Source organism: Colius striatus, chromosome 11 (genome assembly GCF_028858725.1).
Source record: "Colius striatus isolate bColStr4 chromosome 11, bColStr4.1.hap1, whole genome shotgun sequence".
Classification (NCBI taxonomy): Eukaryota; Metazoa; Chordata; class Aves; order Coliiformes; family Coliidae; genus Colius; species Colius striatus.
The window spans coordinates 15,314,944-15,328,773 of NC_084769.1; the positions used below are offsets into that span (position 1 = coordinate 15,314,944).

The 13,830-nt window shown below is 38.5% G+C and overlaps 1 protein-coding gene across 1 annotated transcript in view; it reads left to right on the forward strand.

The window, feature by feature from the left end:
* Window positions 1-13,830, forward strand: part of CNTNAP5 (contactin associated protein family member 5) — a 219,257-nt gene that overhangs the window by 73,898 nt on the left and 131,529 nt on the right. Inside the window, exons 7-8 of the mRNA XM_062005163.1 lie at window positions 332-475; window positions 11,872-12,136. Coding sequence (XP_061861147.1) covers window positions 332-475; window positions 11,872-12,136 — 409 coding nt within the window. The remainder of the gene's footprint in view (window positions 1-331; window positions 476-11,871; window positions 12,137-13,830) is intronic.

Consider the following 13,830-nt stretch of genomic DNA (forward strand, 5'->3'; position numbering starts at 1 on the left):
GGCACTTAAAACCTGTCTCTTCCTTCCCTGGATGTTTTCAAAACCAGTCTGGACACGTTCCCATGCAACCTGATCAAAGGGAACCTGCTTTAGCAGGGGGTTAGGCTGGATGATCTCTAGAGGTCCTGTCCAACCCCAACAATTCTGTGATTCTGTGATATGCAGCCTGTAATTCCCCTGCTGGGCAGCCAGGCCCTGCTTCATGCTCCAAGGTGATGCTGTTAATGTGGCTTGTTTCTCAGATAATATCCCAGGTGGCTGCATGGAATGGGGCTCTATCATCTTGCTTTTGGGGTGATAACTAAACACTGTTGTTATTTTTTTCCAATAGCTCAGTTTCGGAGGGATTCCAGTCCCAGGGAAACCAGGAACCTTTCAGAGGAAAAATTTCCATGGATGCATTGAGAACCTTTATTACAATGGAGTCAATATCATTGACCTGGCAAAAAGGCGCAAACCCCAGATCTATACTGTGGTAAGAGACAATAAAGTACGTTTTCCCTCTTTAATCCCATGCTGTAGGTGCTGCCAGCTGCACTGAAAGAGTAGAGTTCATATTATAGATAGCTATGGGAATAATTAACTGGTTTAAAATGATATTGCTGAGGCTACCACCAGCCAGCCCTGACTGCTTTAGTGAGAGTTATTGAAAGACATCTGGAAATTAATACATTTCTCTGACTTTCCAGGTGTATTACAGTTTGTTGGAAGAAACCTTTACATTCATTTTTCAGTATTAAAATGGCATGATAGAAGTCGTAGAGACTTTTTTTTCTGATTAACTCAGATAAAATCTCGATTTCTGAACCATTCTCCATCACTGTTGTGGAGTACAGTAGTAACAAAATGTTGTTCTGCTATTTAAATCAATAGTGTAGAGAAAAATAATTTTTTATTTTGCTATGGAAATACTTTCCTTTCAGCTGCCCTTCGAATTCAATGTATTGTCAGTTCTGAAAACCATTGACCTGGTACTAGTGTCTCTAAATGTGGGATGGTAGAGGTAAAGCAAAAGGAACTGCGGTTTCATGCAGCCTGCTAACACAAAACATTATCATAACTTCACATATAATAATGTAAAAAATTGCAGATTAAATTTTATTTCATATGAAGAGGGAACAGTACACTCCCACACAGCCTTGACAACTTTTAAATAATTTATTTCTTTGTTTAGCTTGTGCCTCACTCCTGCACCATACTTTGATATATACCTTTTGGCTAATACTGTGTCTTTGGAGAACCTAGAGGTGTAGCTCTTTATGGCTCTCTAGTTTGTAGTAATGTGTATAGATGGACTGAAGTTACAGCAAAGCAAGGCGGAAGACCACAAAAGTCCTTTGTTTCCTCACTTTTTCTGCCTAAGGCAAGACTCAATACACAGGGAAATGGAAAAAACAAAAGGTGAGAAGGGTGGGAAGTCCTGCATTGTGTTGCTGGCAGTCAAGACTCTCCAGGATGCTTCCCTAGCCTGGGACTGAGAGACTTTGCTTTAATAACCTCAAGTTTGATTGCTCTGACTCAAGGCTCTAAGGCACAAATCTTAGGAACTGTGTTAAATTGCTCTTCTCCTCAGTTTACTTTCTAAGGGGAGCAAAGAGCCCTGGTCTTCTCCTTAGGTCATTAAACAGTTGATTGTTTTGCCAGCTGGGTACCAAGAGAAGGCCTTCCTAAAGGAGAAAAGAAAAACTTTGTAATGCTTTTTTTCTCTGAGGGGTATTGTCTGGGTCTAACGTGGCCCCAAGCAATGAAACTCTGTTATCACAATACTGGATTCTGCCAATGCTAGATTGAAGGTCTACAAATCCTGCTCCTTTTGTCAATTTAAGGTAGTGGGGATGTGCCCCCATCTTTCAGCCTCTCTTATAGAAGTTTCCAAAGACTGGCTACTGTACTGTGTTTTGCAAAATTTATGAGCTGCAATGTGCTGCGTGTGTGGTACTTGTACATACAAAAGGCATGGAAATGTTGCCCCACTCACAGACCTCATAATCTTAGATTGACATCCTTCTGTGGGAAACAGCCCCCATAAGTCTGTTGTTTTCCAACATAATTCCTACCACATTTATCTCCTCTAGCAACTCTCAGGTATTTCCTGAGATTTCCAGCTTTCACAGGCTGGTCTCACTCTCCTGTTTTCCCAGTCTTCTCCACTCCTCAGCAATCTATTTACTCAAATTAAAACAGGTTGTTCTTGCTAAATGTAGTCTTTTACCTTTATACCTTTACTCAAAAGTCCATTGGGGTTTTCAAGTAACAGTCGATATCCCAAAGCTTCTCTGCTTCAAGTTTTCGTAGTTGCTAAGGTTATCTGAAGCAGAAATGCAATGAAAATAACAGCACAGAAGAATAATTAAATATAGCTGAGATTTGGAATCACAGCTTCCAACCATGTGTTATGTACTTGTGTTCCTTCCCCACAAGCCGGAGATTTCAGAGACGTTTTTGCATTGTTAGTCTCCAAAATACTTTTGTCTCCTAATAAAAATATTTTGAGGATAAACTGACCTATCTGGGATTAGAAAGCCATTAATGCTCATAGACACTATTTTTTGCCTTCAAAAGGGAAACAGACTCAACACTTAGGCTCCACTTCCTTCTCTGTGCCTTTGTGAATGTTGACATGGTAAGCCAAATTTGTGGGTTTTCATACCCATCAACTTTGGGGTTTTTTAGCTGTTGACATCTTTCACAAGCAGGAGAATGAAGCATCAGCTTTGGGAGGTGTAGATTTCCTCTTATGAAATAGTTCCTTGTCCATATAAATAATGGTCCCAAATCAGCTGCATTTAAAGTCAGAGGAAGAAACTATAGGTTGTCAATAACAGAGAACTGTACTATGTATCGTACTCTTGGGTGGTGGCTGTGATTATCATGCTGCCTGTTCTTTCCTGTAACTCATTTGCAGTTGTCAGACTTGCAATAAATCCCCATGAGAAGACATCTCAAGATAATGAGGCAGCCTGTCTCTTTGAACTGGAACTTGCCTTCAAAATTCCATTTTTATACTTCCTGATGCTTAACCTCTGTGCGTGATAGTCCTATCTATTTGGACAGGCTATCTGTCTTCTCTCTGGGGTTTCTTCTGTCCCTGATGGCATGTTATGGGTTATTTTGTTGTGGCTTTCTTTTCTTCCCTAGGTCGAGAAATGACAGGGGAATCTTTTATTTGCTCTTCCAAGCGATTACTGGTTTTATTTGCAAGAGGTTTTGAGAAGTCAAATTTCTGTAATTATCACTGTTGTGATCGTAGAGCTGGACCCTTGGGAAACTTCAGAAAATGTATTAAAATAATAACGTCACGATGTGCCCTATTTACTAGCTGTCTTCTCAGCACAAAGAAGTGCAGACCGACCATTAGGAGAAATTGCATAACAGTTACTTGCTCTTCTTGGGCAACTAGTTGAGGGGCAGGAAAATGTGCTAGTAGGAGCTCCATTTACAAGAAGCAGAAGGGGAATTGTCCTTCACACAAGGATATTTGACCTGCTGGTATCTGAAATGGCAAATTCATCATTGAAGGATTTTGTGCTTGTTAAGAGTGTATGTAGATGCTGGAGGAGATGAGTTGTAGGAAGATAAGTCCATTGGGAATTGCTAAGTACATCTCTCTGAGGGAGCAGTTAAAAGTAAAGTAGCTATAACATCCTGAAAATAGCGTAGTATCCTGGCCGCCAGTGACTACCTACTGCTAGATTCATGTTGTTCCATTATAAACTGTTCTAATGTGATCTGTAGCCCAGGTCTTAAGTCTTTTTGTATGTCACCAATTTGTGATGTCAAAATAAGAAGCTGTGTAGCTCAAGAGAAGAAATGAAGAAGTAATGAAAAGATGCTGTCTTTGGTCTTCTCAGTGCTTCACCCAGTACTCACTGATGTTGAGGAAAACCCTATTGTCCTTTCCCTTCTGTTACCTTTGACTAATGAGAATTGAAGTTGTATTTTTATTTAGCAGAGTCCTTGCACTGACTTGAGAGGCACATAGGATATTTGTAAGAAGTTGTCAGCCCTCAGTCATGTTTAAATTCTTACGTCAGCCTGCCATGTTGTATCTGGGAGTGACAATTGAGCACAGCAAGGAATGTGTTGACATGTAAATGCATCACTGTAGTGCCTTAGGGAAATAACCAATTGCCAGTATCAAAGAGCAAGGAAAGATACCTAGTGACAGGAGAACGTAAACTAATAATTCATTCCCTTTGTAGAGAATCCAAACATACTCTTTTATTAGGCTGATTTGAAATACCTTCATCTTGAGAAGACTTTACTTGTCTACGCACATCTTCTTCTACCAAAGTGCTATTGCAAGTGTTGATATATCTGTGACTATCAAGTTGGTGACATGTGAAGGCCTCTACTAGGGTTTGGAGAACCAGGAGTTAGATAGATTTTTTTCATTATTATTACTCTTTTTCATTAGTTTTTGCAATGCAACCAGACTATAAGAATCATGAATAGAAATGTTGGAATTACTTAGTGACATTTTTCACAACATTCTATAGGACTAGGTTGAATTTTTTAAAAAAACCCCCCACAATTATTTATTTAACCAATTGTTTATTTAATGAAACTGTGCACATGCACATTAAAAAGATAACTGCAGAAAAGGACCTGGGGATGTTAATTGACAGACATCTGAAAATGAGTGAGCAGTGTACCCAGCTGTCCAAGAAGGCCAATGGCATCCTGGCTTGTATCAGAAATAGTGTGACCAGCAGGGCCAAGGAGGTTTTTGTCCCCCTATATGTGGCACTGGTAAGACTGCACCTCCAATACTGTGTCCAGTTCTGGGCCCCTCACTTCAAGAAGGACACAGAGATGCTGGAGTGTGTCTAGAGACAGGAAACAAAGCTGGTAAAGGGTCTGGAGAACAAGTCTGATGAGGAGCCGCTGAGCAAGCTGAGGCTGTTTAGCCTAGAGAAGAGGAAGCTGTGAGGAGACATGATCACTGTTTACAATTATATGAAAGGAGATTGTAGCGAGTGAGCTGGGAGTTGGTCTCTTCTCACAAGCAATAAGTGATAGAACGAGAAGAAATGGTCTAAAGTGGTGACAGGAGAGGCTTAGGCTGGAGATTAGGAAGAACTTTTCACTGAAAGGGTTGTTAGACACTGGCACAGGCTGCTCAGGAACATGGTGGTGTCACTGTTCCTGGAGATATTTGAAAGACATGTAGATCAGGTGCTTAGGGACATGGTTTAGTGGTGGGCTTGGCAGTGTTAGGTTAGTGGTTTGACTTGGTGATCTTAAAGGTCTTTTCCAACCAAAATGATTCCCTTCCAATTCCTACCATTCTGTGGTTCTGAGATTCTATGACAATTTTCCCATTTATTTCAGTAGGCTTTTTCTACAATTCTAAAGACTTTCAGTCTGTAAACATTTAATCCATCATGTAGCTGCAATAATAAACTCTTATATCAAGAGTTTATATTTTATAAACAAAAGTTTTCTTTGTGTTAATATTTTCATAGTTGTGATGACCACAAATGAAGCAAATCTTTTGGGGAAAGAGACCATATTTTTTTGGTAAGACTAGTTTACATATGCAGAAAACATGGCACATTTTAGAGCAAACAGGAACTTTTTGAGACTTATCAGCCTTCAGAAAATTACAGGTTAAAAACAATTGTTCAGAGTTTAATTTATTACATTATGTGAGTAGTGGAATTGAGTGACTAGGGCAGTTGGTACCTGCTGAGCAGAGAAGGATGTTTCAAGGCAGAAGGTGATAAGGCTGTTAGTCCCTGTAGGAGAGCAAGAGAGATGGCTAATTATTGTCATAGGAGTCAGCAGGGGATAAGGAAAATGGGAAGAATGTAATTTGCTCTAAAGTCAAGTCTTAAATACCTTGGTATTAAGGTCTTATTCCAAATGTGAAGGCCTTGGAACTGCTTGGTACTTGGCAGACTGGCATAACACAAAGAGGCAAGATGATCCCATTGCAGTCAAGAGCTTGGAGTGTGTGCAGTTCATACCAGCCACTCAGGCTGGTATAATACACGGATGATTGGAATTTAAAAGAGGAAAATCTAATAAAGAAAACTAATACATAAGAAAAAAGTTGATAAGAATTGCTTTCTATGTACTTTTCTATTTTAAGGTAGATGTGGCTCTATAATAGTAATAATAATAAAAAAAATTCTCCTTGCTGCTGTGTTTTTGTTCCAAGTAATAAAACCTAATAAGCTGTAGATAAGTTTACCTGGAACTGGACCAAAAATTGGTCTGGGATTGTGCTAATTTGCCAGTTCAATCTAAGACATCTATCTTATTCACTTCTGGTAAGGAAAATTTGAAAGGCTGGCTTAATTCCTACATGTTACTCGAAGAAGGGAAAATATTAAGTGGTTTTATTTTTTCTATTTCTTGCTATGCTTTTTTTTTTTTTCCCCTTCTCTCTGAGGGAAATGATATATGATCTTTCCAAATCAGCTCTATGTTTGCTCCCACCTTTTGTCAGCTGCTCTTAGCTATTGTACATATAATGAAACAATAATGCACAGTTGCTATAGGCATAAAAATAGTTGAGTTCTTTTTTCCACTTATTGCCAGTGACATAGTCATCTTAGGAGTAGGATGTAAACAACATCCAGAAATGTCTAGTCAGGCATCCCATCCCTGATGCTGTGAAGATCATAATGTTTCACTATTTTTAAAGCTTTTTTTTTTTTTTTTTTTGTTAAATGCTACTTTTTTCATGTAGGAACGTATCTTAACGTGAACAACTTGAGTCAATGTGATAGACAATTAACATTTTATTGACATACGTCATACCTAGAGTGAGTGAAGGCAGTTCTCTGTCACAGGGGAAGTTATCACAAGGCTATGTCAGCTTCAATTTTGCTCAGAGAAAGAGAAACCGACCTCAATAGAAGGACTTCTGTTAAAGTATAAGCCCTGTTCTTGGGATGGACTGATTGTTTACTCAGTGGACTAGTCCTAACTCAAGTAACACCATGTGTGTCATAGTGCTCCCACATCCTGTTTGAAGACAGTTTGCCCCAGAGTTTCAGAAGACTGGAGCTAATATTTCACTTTGATTTGCTTTTCATTTAGTGCTTAGCAATATCTTGATTTGAGAAGTACTTGAAACATATGTAGGTCTCCTGACATCTGTTCTGCTGGAGATAGTTAATTTAAAAACAAGATTTGAAGGGTCCTCCTTCATTCTTAAAATTCAGTTGCTCAGAGTTGAATGATAATCTTTCATCTTGTCCTTTTACCACTGCATCAGAGGTCACCTTTTTCCTCTGTTACTCTCTGAAAATTTGTTGGAAACCACAGTCTTCTCACAGCTAGGAATAGTCCTCAAGTTTCCACGTTGGGGGATATTCTTGCCAGTTTACGCACATCTGTATCTCAGCCAGGCCTGGGATTTTAGTCCTCTTACCTTTCATATGAAATTTTCTCTTCTAATCATCTGTAGAAAACAAGACACTCTTTTTACTAAATAGTACCCACAGAGTGATTAAGGAGGAAAATAAGTGCCCATTTGATGCTCTAACCCACAGGTAGAATGAGAGCTCAGAAATACTCATTTATTGCTCTTCCTGTTCAAACTGTGATCTTGGCCTGTGTCCTTTGATAGGCTAAATGTTGAGGATTTCAGTTCAGCTGTCAATTTGAGTAATTTCCCAAGTAGATATTGCTTTTGATTAGTATTCTGTGAGAGTGATGAGGATGTATAAGAAACTAGTCACCAGTTGCCCTGACTGTAGTGTTGTAACAGTCTTCTCTCTTCATTCAACAGTACATAATACCACATGAAGAAAAGCCAGAAAAGGTTGAAATGGTTCATTAACATTATACAGGTTTTATTGAGGTCTCATGGAAGTCATCGGAAAGATTCCAATCAGTTTTGCATGAGACTTATGGCTCAGAGGATGTTCTTTGTAATCTATTTTTACCCTTATTATTTAACAACTGTGTTCTTCCATACCCTTTTTAATAGGACAGTCTCTGGTTCTTCCTTAAAATGCTGTAGCATGCATTGCCTATTCATTCAACACTTTAATTGAACATGAACCACCTCTGTTTGCAGAAATCTGGGGTGCTTGCACTCTTGTCTTGAGACAAGTGTTATGGCAGCCAGTGAACTAATTGCGAATATCTCTATTGCATGTTTAGGTTCACAAGTTTTCCCTTGTAAAAACAATAAGAACTCTTTTGGAAAGATTTCACTGCTTATTAGAGGAACCATTAATCAGTCTGGAGATGATGGACTCAATGCAATTCTCAAATGCCACTTGAAAGGTGGAGTTTCCAGCAGCTGGGTAGAAATGCATGTCTCCCTTATTTTCTCTGGGGATTAAACTCTTCATATCCAGTTTCCTAGCCAATCAGTTTAGACTTTTCAGTTAAACTGGTTTGAATAATAAAATCGGGTATCTGGCAGAAGTCTTGGATGTACTCTGGAGAGTTCCAGAACCACTGCTAATTAAAGCAAAGTGCTCCTGATCAGGTGCAGATTTAGGGGAGCTTTTCTGACTTAGACCTGTTGAAATAATTTTCTTGAGAGTAACACTCAGGGCAAATTTAACAGTGTTTGTGATGTGAATCTATCCCACTTCAGTGGAAAAATATTTTTAAGAATAATTGTTGTGCATTTATTTTTAAAATTTTCATTTTCTTGTCTCTATAAAAGTAGACAGTGTTGATCAGGGTAAGGATGTCAGCAGCTATTGTTTCTGTGTATTAACTACATCACCTGCTTTTACTCCGGAATGCTTTTTTAAGAATGTGTTTTGCTCTTAAGTGAGTCAGTTGACTGATTTAAATTCCCAGGGCATCAAATAGTTTATTTAATGATTTTGGTGGGGTTTTTTTTCTCCAAATATCCCCTTAGCTCTAAAATTGGCTATCGCACTTACATTACGGAGGTCTCAATTCTTACATAAGAGTGACAAAAACAACTTGATAAAAGAATTTCCCCACAACACAAACAACACTTTACTCCTATCTGCAGAATGTATTTTTAATCTCATGTACACAAAATATTACAAGACTGCCTTTATGCATTCCCACCTGCTTTTTCTTGTAACAGGTGGGATCACACCTGGTCTGCTTCAGTGTAGTCAATGGAGAGGCTACAGAGCTTGAAGTCTCACTAGGTTAAGCATGGGAGATGTGTAGGTCCTGCCCATCTGTCTCAGTACTGGCCACAGGTCCAGTCATCAACTCTTTACTGCTCCTGTCTCAGGACAAGACTTCTGTACAGATCCTAGATAGCATGAATTACTACACAGTGTGAATGATTGATGTTGCTGAGGTTTTCAAGAAATCACAGCAATCTGTAAGTTTTGGACTAATTGCACATGCTGAGAGAACCTCATTATCAAAAGCAGACAGAAACTGGACTTCATATTTGGGCCCACGCATATGCATCAGTGATATTACTTTACTATGGTGCTGTTGCAAACAGCTGAAAGCAGATTGACTACAGAAGGCCTTTACTGGCTTATTTTCAGGTCATCTGAAAGTTGTTGTTTGCATTGCAAACATGATTTTTTGTCTTAGCCTTCACCTTCTCTGGCACCATTAAGTCAGTCTAGACATGGTTTGTTCTGCTGATAGGTAAAATCTGCAAAGAGCTTTGAGACAAAAATCCTATCCAAATGTTACAAATCCTCCCCTCTGCAGTCTTGCATTTTATTACAGCCTCCCACTTCATGTGAAGCAGATTAGATACTTTAGTGCAGACTCAGATAATGTTTGAACTTTCTTCCAAAATTCTGTGTTTGTAAGTATAAGATCTATAAATGTCTTACTACTTTGTGTGGAGTTACTTGAATCACTGTAAATGTCTAGAATTCCAAAGATTTGTCATCGGCATTTTAAATGTCTAAATCTTTTAAAAAGCTCTAGAGAAATTTCACTCTATTTGCTTATATTGCTGCAGATGGCTGTCTTTGTTTTCTGTAATTTCTCATGAATTCGGTTGAAAATGGAAGTGGAAGCATAACAAAAGCAACAGCAAAAAAAATCCCATTACCTGTGGCTTCTCTTACACAGGAAAAACCCAGCAGGTAGTAGAATCTTTTTTAAAGTTGAGAGTAAATTTCCATCCTACTTCTCACCCTTGACTAATGTTCAAGTGAATTTGGATAAACAGTGGATTACATCTCAAAAGTCGTTCTTGCATGATATGCCTCTGGGTACTTTTTGCCATTGCTAAATATGGTACACCTAACAAGGCAGAGAATACGTAAATAGCTTGATATAGATATATGTCTGTCAAGGGTTATTTAATCCAGTGATAACTGAGTATCTTTCTGGCACTTTGTTTATTTTCCATTGTAAAATAAAGCCTAGAAAGACAGTTGAAAGTGATAGGGAACAGTTCCATCAACTGTCTGAAGTTTCAGATAGGAATTCCTCAAGCACTGTGAAACTTCCTACACATCTATCAAGTGTGTTCATTGTAATTATCCTGTTAGAGTGAGGTACCAGCTCTGATGAGAAGTGGTACCATTGAGAAAGCCTTTTACTCAAATGTTTTTATCAAACTCTAGTTGGCATTTTACAAAGCAGCCTAGTTCAAAGCAAGCTGTTTGCAACAGTCTCCTGGAGTGGCTTTGAAAGATGTGGCTTCTTAAATTAATCCCAGCTTTATTTATTGTTAAAAGTTTTATTACATGGCTTGAATCACCTTGGTTGAGTAATCTACAATAGCTGAAGAAAATGGTGGAGTTATTTCTTCTGCAAACTACAGTGATACATGCTGGTACATATTCTGCTGACTCTTTTGAGTAAATGTGCTGCTTTTCTGGGCAAATAGCACCATTGATTTCAGGGCTGGATGACTAAAGTAATCAGCTGAGTTTGGCATTGAAATAGTGTTGGATTTTACGATTCTTGCTGTGTGTGTAATGTTTTAATAATTCCTAAAAACGCCCCATGGAAACCATGAGAACTAACACTGGCCAGGAAATCTCACTGTTGTTTCATCCCACTTTAAGTACTGTATTCAAGTGACTTTTCCTTTGACTTTCATTATGAATTTAGAAATAATTTCAGAACAAATATTTTTAATTATTTGTGTTGGTGTTATTAAGTCAGCTTTTATTATTTGGAGTAGCACAGGGTTATGTCTGTCTCTGGGTGAAAGAAATCATAACCAGTACTGTTGCTACAATTTATATATTGAATATTTGAAATGAATCCAGGAAATTTACCTCATGTTTTGCTTCATGTAGTAGACTCAAGTAGATGAGTGAGTTTTAACTTATAAGGTAATGTAGCGTTGATGTTAAACATTTTGGCTTATATTTAGAATAAATCTATCCTATCTGATAGGATACCTGTGTTTTGGAGGATGCTTTGTTTTTTTCAGTTGCAGCTTGCCTCGTTCACACCCCTGTAGTCCCATCAGTGAAGAGCCAATGCAGTGCAAATATATCATATCCCACAGCACATGAAAGTTCAAGCAAACTTATTGTTCTTTGGTACCAGTGTAGATCCAAATGAGTTTTTCTTGACATAAAGCTAAACTTGAGCTTGAAATGGAAAGTGCTGGGAAGCACAAGGCAGATGTGGCCATGTGGAGGTGATCTATCTAAGCTGGCAAAGAAACCCTTCTGCACTCAGATGTAGTCTTGATATGGGATTTGGATACATTTAGATACTTTTAAGAACTGAGGTTTTGATTTTTGATTCCCATAGTTGGGGTGAAAGTAAAATTTTGAAGCCATATGTGTTTTCCCAGAATGGACAGATATATTTGCTATTAAGTTCCAAAAACATATATCTGAATAACAGTACCTATTTCAGCCTTGAGGGCCATAAAAATTCAATAAGCTTATTTAACTATGGATGTTTTGTGATGACAAAAAGAACCCTGTCATGTAGATTACTTTTGATTTTTATTATTTGCAGGGGAACGTAACCTTTTCTTGCTCAGAACCGCAAATTGTTCCTATCACCTTTGTCAGCACCAGTCGAAGTTACTTGCTACTACCTGGCACTCCTCAAATTGATGGTTTGTCAGTCAGCTTCCAGTTTCGAACATGGAATAAAGATGGCTTACTTCTGTTCACCGAATTGTCTGAAAATTCAGGACCTCTCTTGGTTTACCTCCATGGTGGGAGATTGACACTACTTATTCAGAAAGAGACAGAGAATCCAGTGGAAATTAGTGAAGGTACTTAATTTTTGTTTACTCTCACCTGTTTGCTATTAAAATACAAAAGTCCAACCTCATGGGATGAATGGATTGTGAAATAAGGAAGCACACAATCTTCTTTTGTCGTTTCAATTTTTCTCTTGCTTTCTAGCAGTAGAACCATTCTGTGCATCTTGAGGTAGCTCTAAGCGTGAGTAGTTGGCATCCTGAGGTCTCCAGGCTCGATCTACCTGAAAAATAGTTCAACCTCTGTACCCTGAACAGCTATGCTAAATTCGATCCGATCAGGTCACACGAAGACCTTCCTGTTTCTCATCCACAGATTTTGCTGAAGTCAGGTGGGAGCCAGTTCAGCCACTGCACCACTCCCCAGGACAAGTTAAGGCAGCCTTGGAGCTGATTTTCTTCCTCTGACTGTAGCTTTACGCTTTCCCTTTATGCTACACTCATAAGAGAGACTGATGATGAGCTTCCTCTTCTCACATTCCTCATTGGCATTAGCCATTTTGCAAGTTGCATTGTGCAGTACAGCTAGTAGGATGCAGGAGGGAGAAATGGAGTTGACTAAAAATTCAGAGGAAATTGATTGTGAACACTTACCAGAACAGTTATGCATTGACTCCAACAGACAGCAGGGAAAATTTCAGACTGTGCAACAGAGGCAGAACCAGAGTGTGACCTATTTAAGCCATACTGACATCCCAAGCAGCAATGTTCTTAGCCTGAGGCTTCTGCACATCCCTTGCTGCTGTGCTTGGTGGGAAACTAGGAAATTCATTTTCTGCGTAGGTTGAGTACCCAGTTTTCAAAAGTGGATGAGTAATAAACTGATGGAACTAAATAATAATATTAGTATTTTCTAAAAGAGCAGCTGTTTAAAAATATGTAGTATTAAAATAGTCCCAGTACAGACTAAAAGAAGCAGAGATAAAATCTGACAGAGATGTCAAAGCAGAGCTGTTTTGTATGCACGTTTCATTCCCCTTTATGACAGAAAATGAGGCAGCTCTGCATCTATCCTTGTTCATGTAGATTGCTACAGCCTTAGCTTGCTGCAATTGAATGCTGAAAACTGTTTTCAGCCTTTATTGAAGTCCTAATTAAATTGTTGACAAAACTGAGACAATGGCAATATTTTGTTGAGTGTATTTGTTTTTATGTAGTTCTGAAATCATGAACCTCAGCCCAGCATTTGGTGCTATCCAAACCATTGCTAAACTGCCTACTTACACATGAAAAATATGCAGAAACTGCAAGTGCCATGTTCTGCAGATGTCAGGTACTTGCAATATTCATACTTGTTCAAGAATGGACCTATTTTTGTCCCAAATGGGACCTATTTTGATTTGACATCTTTTCAAACTTCAGCAACATATTTCACTTCAAAATGGGCTTATTCTAGTTGAAAAAAATAATTCATTTTTGCTGGGAAACCAGACTCTTATTCTATGGAAATTGTGCATGCGTTAACAGCCATTACTGTGGAAATTGTCTCATTTTCAAATTCATAACGGAATGGCTTTTCATACACATAACACCCACAATTTTTTTATTTTGTTTTGAACAGTTCTCATACCTCTTTGTGTCACTAAGTGCTCGTTTGTTTCTTCTGAAAGCTACATTAACAAAAAATATTCCATTAGGGAGGGGAGTAAATACTAGTTGTCTGTGCTTGATCTCAGTGACTCCAGCCTGACAGCATATTCTGAACT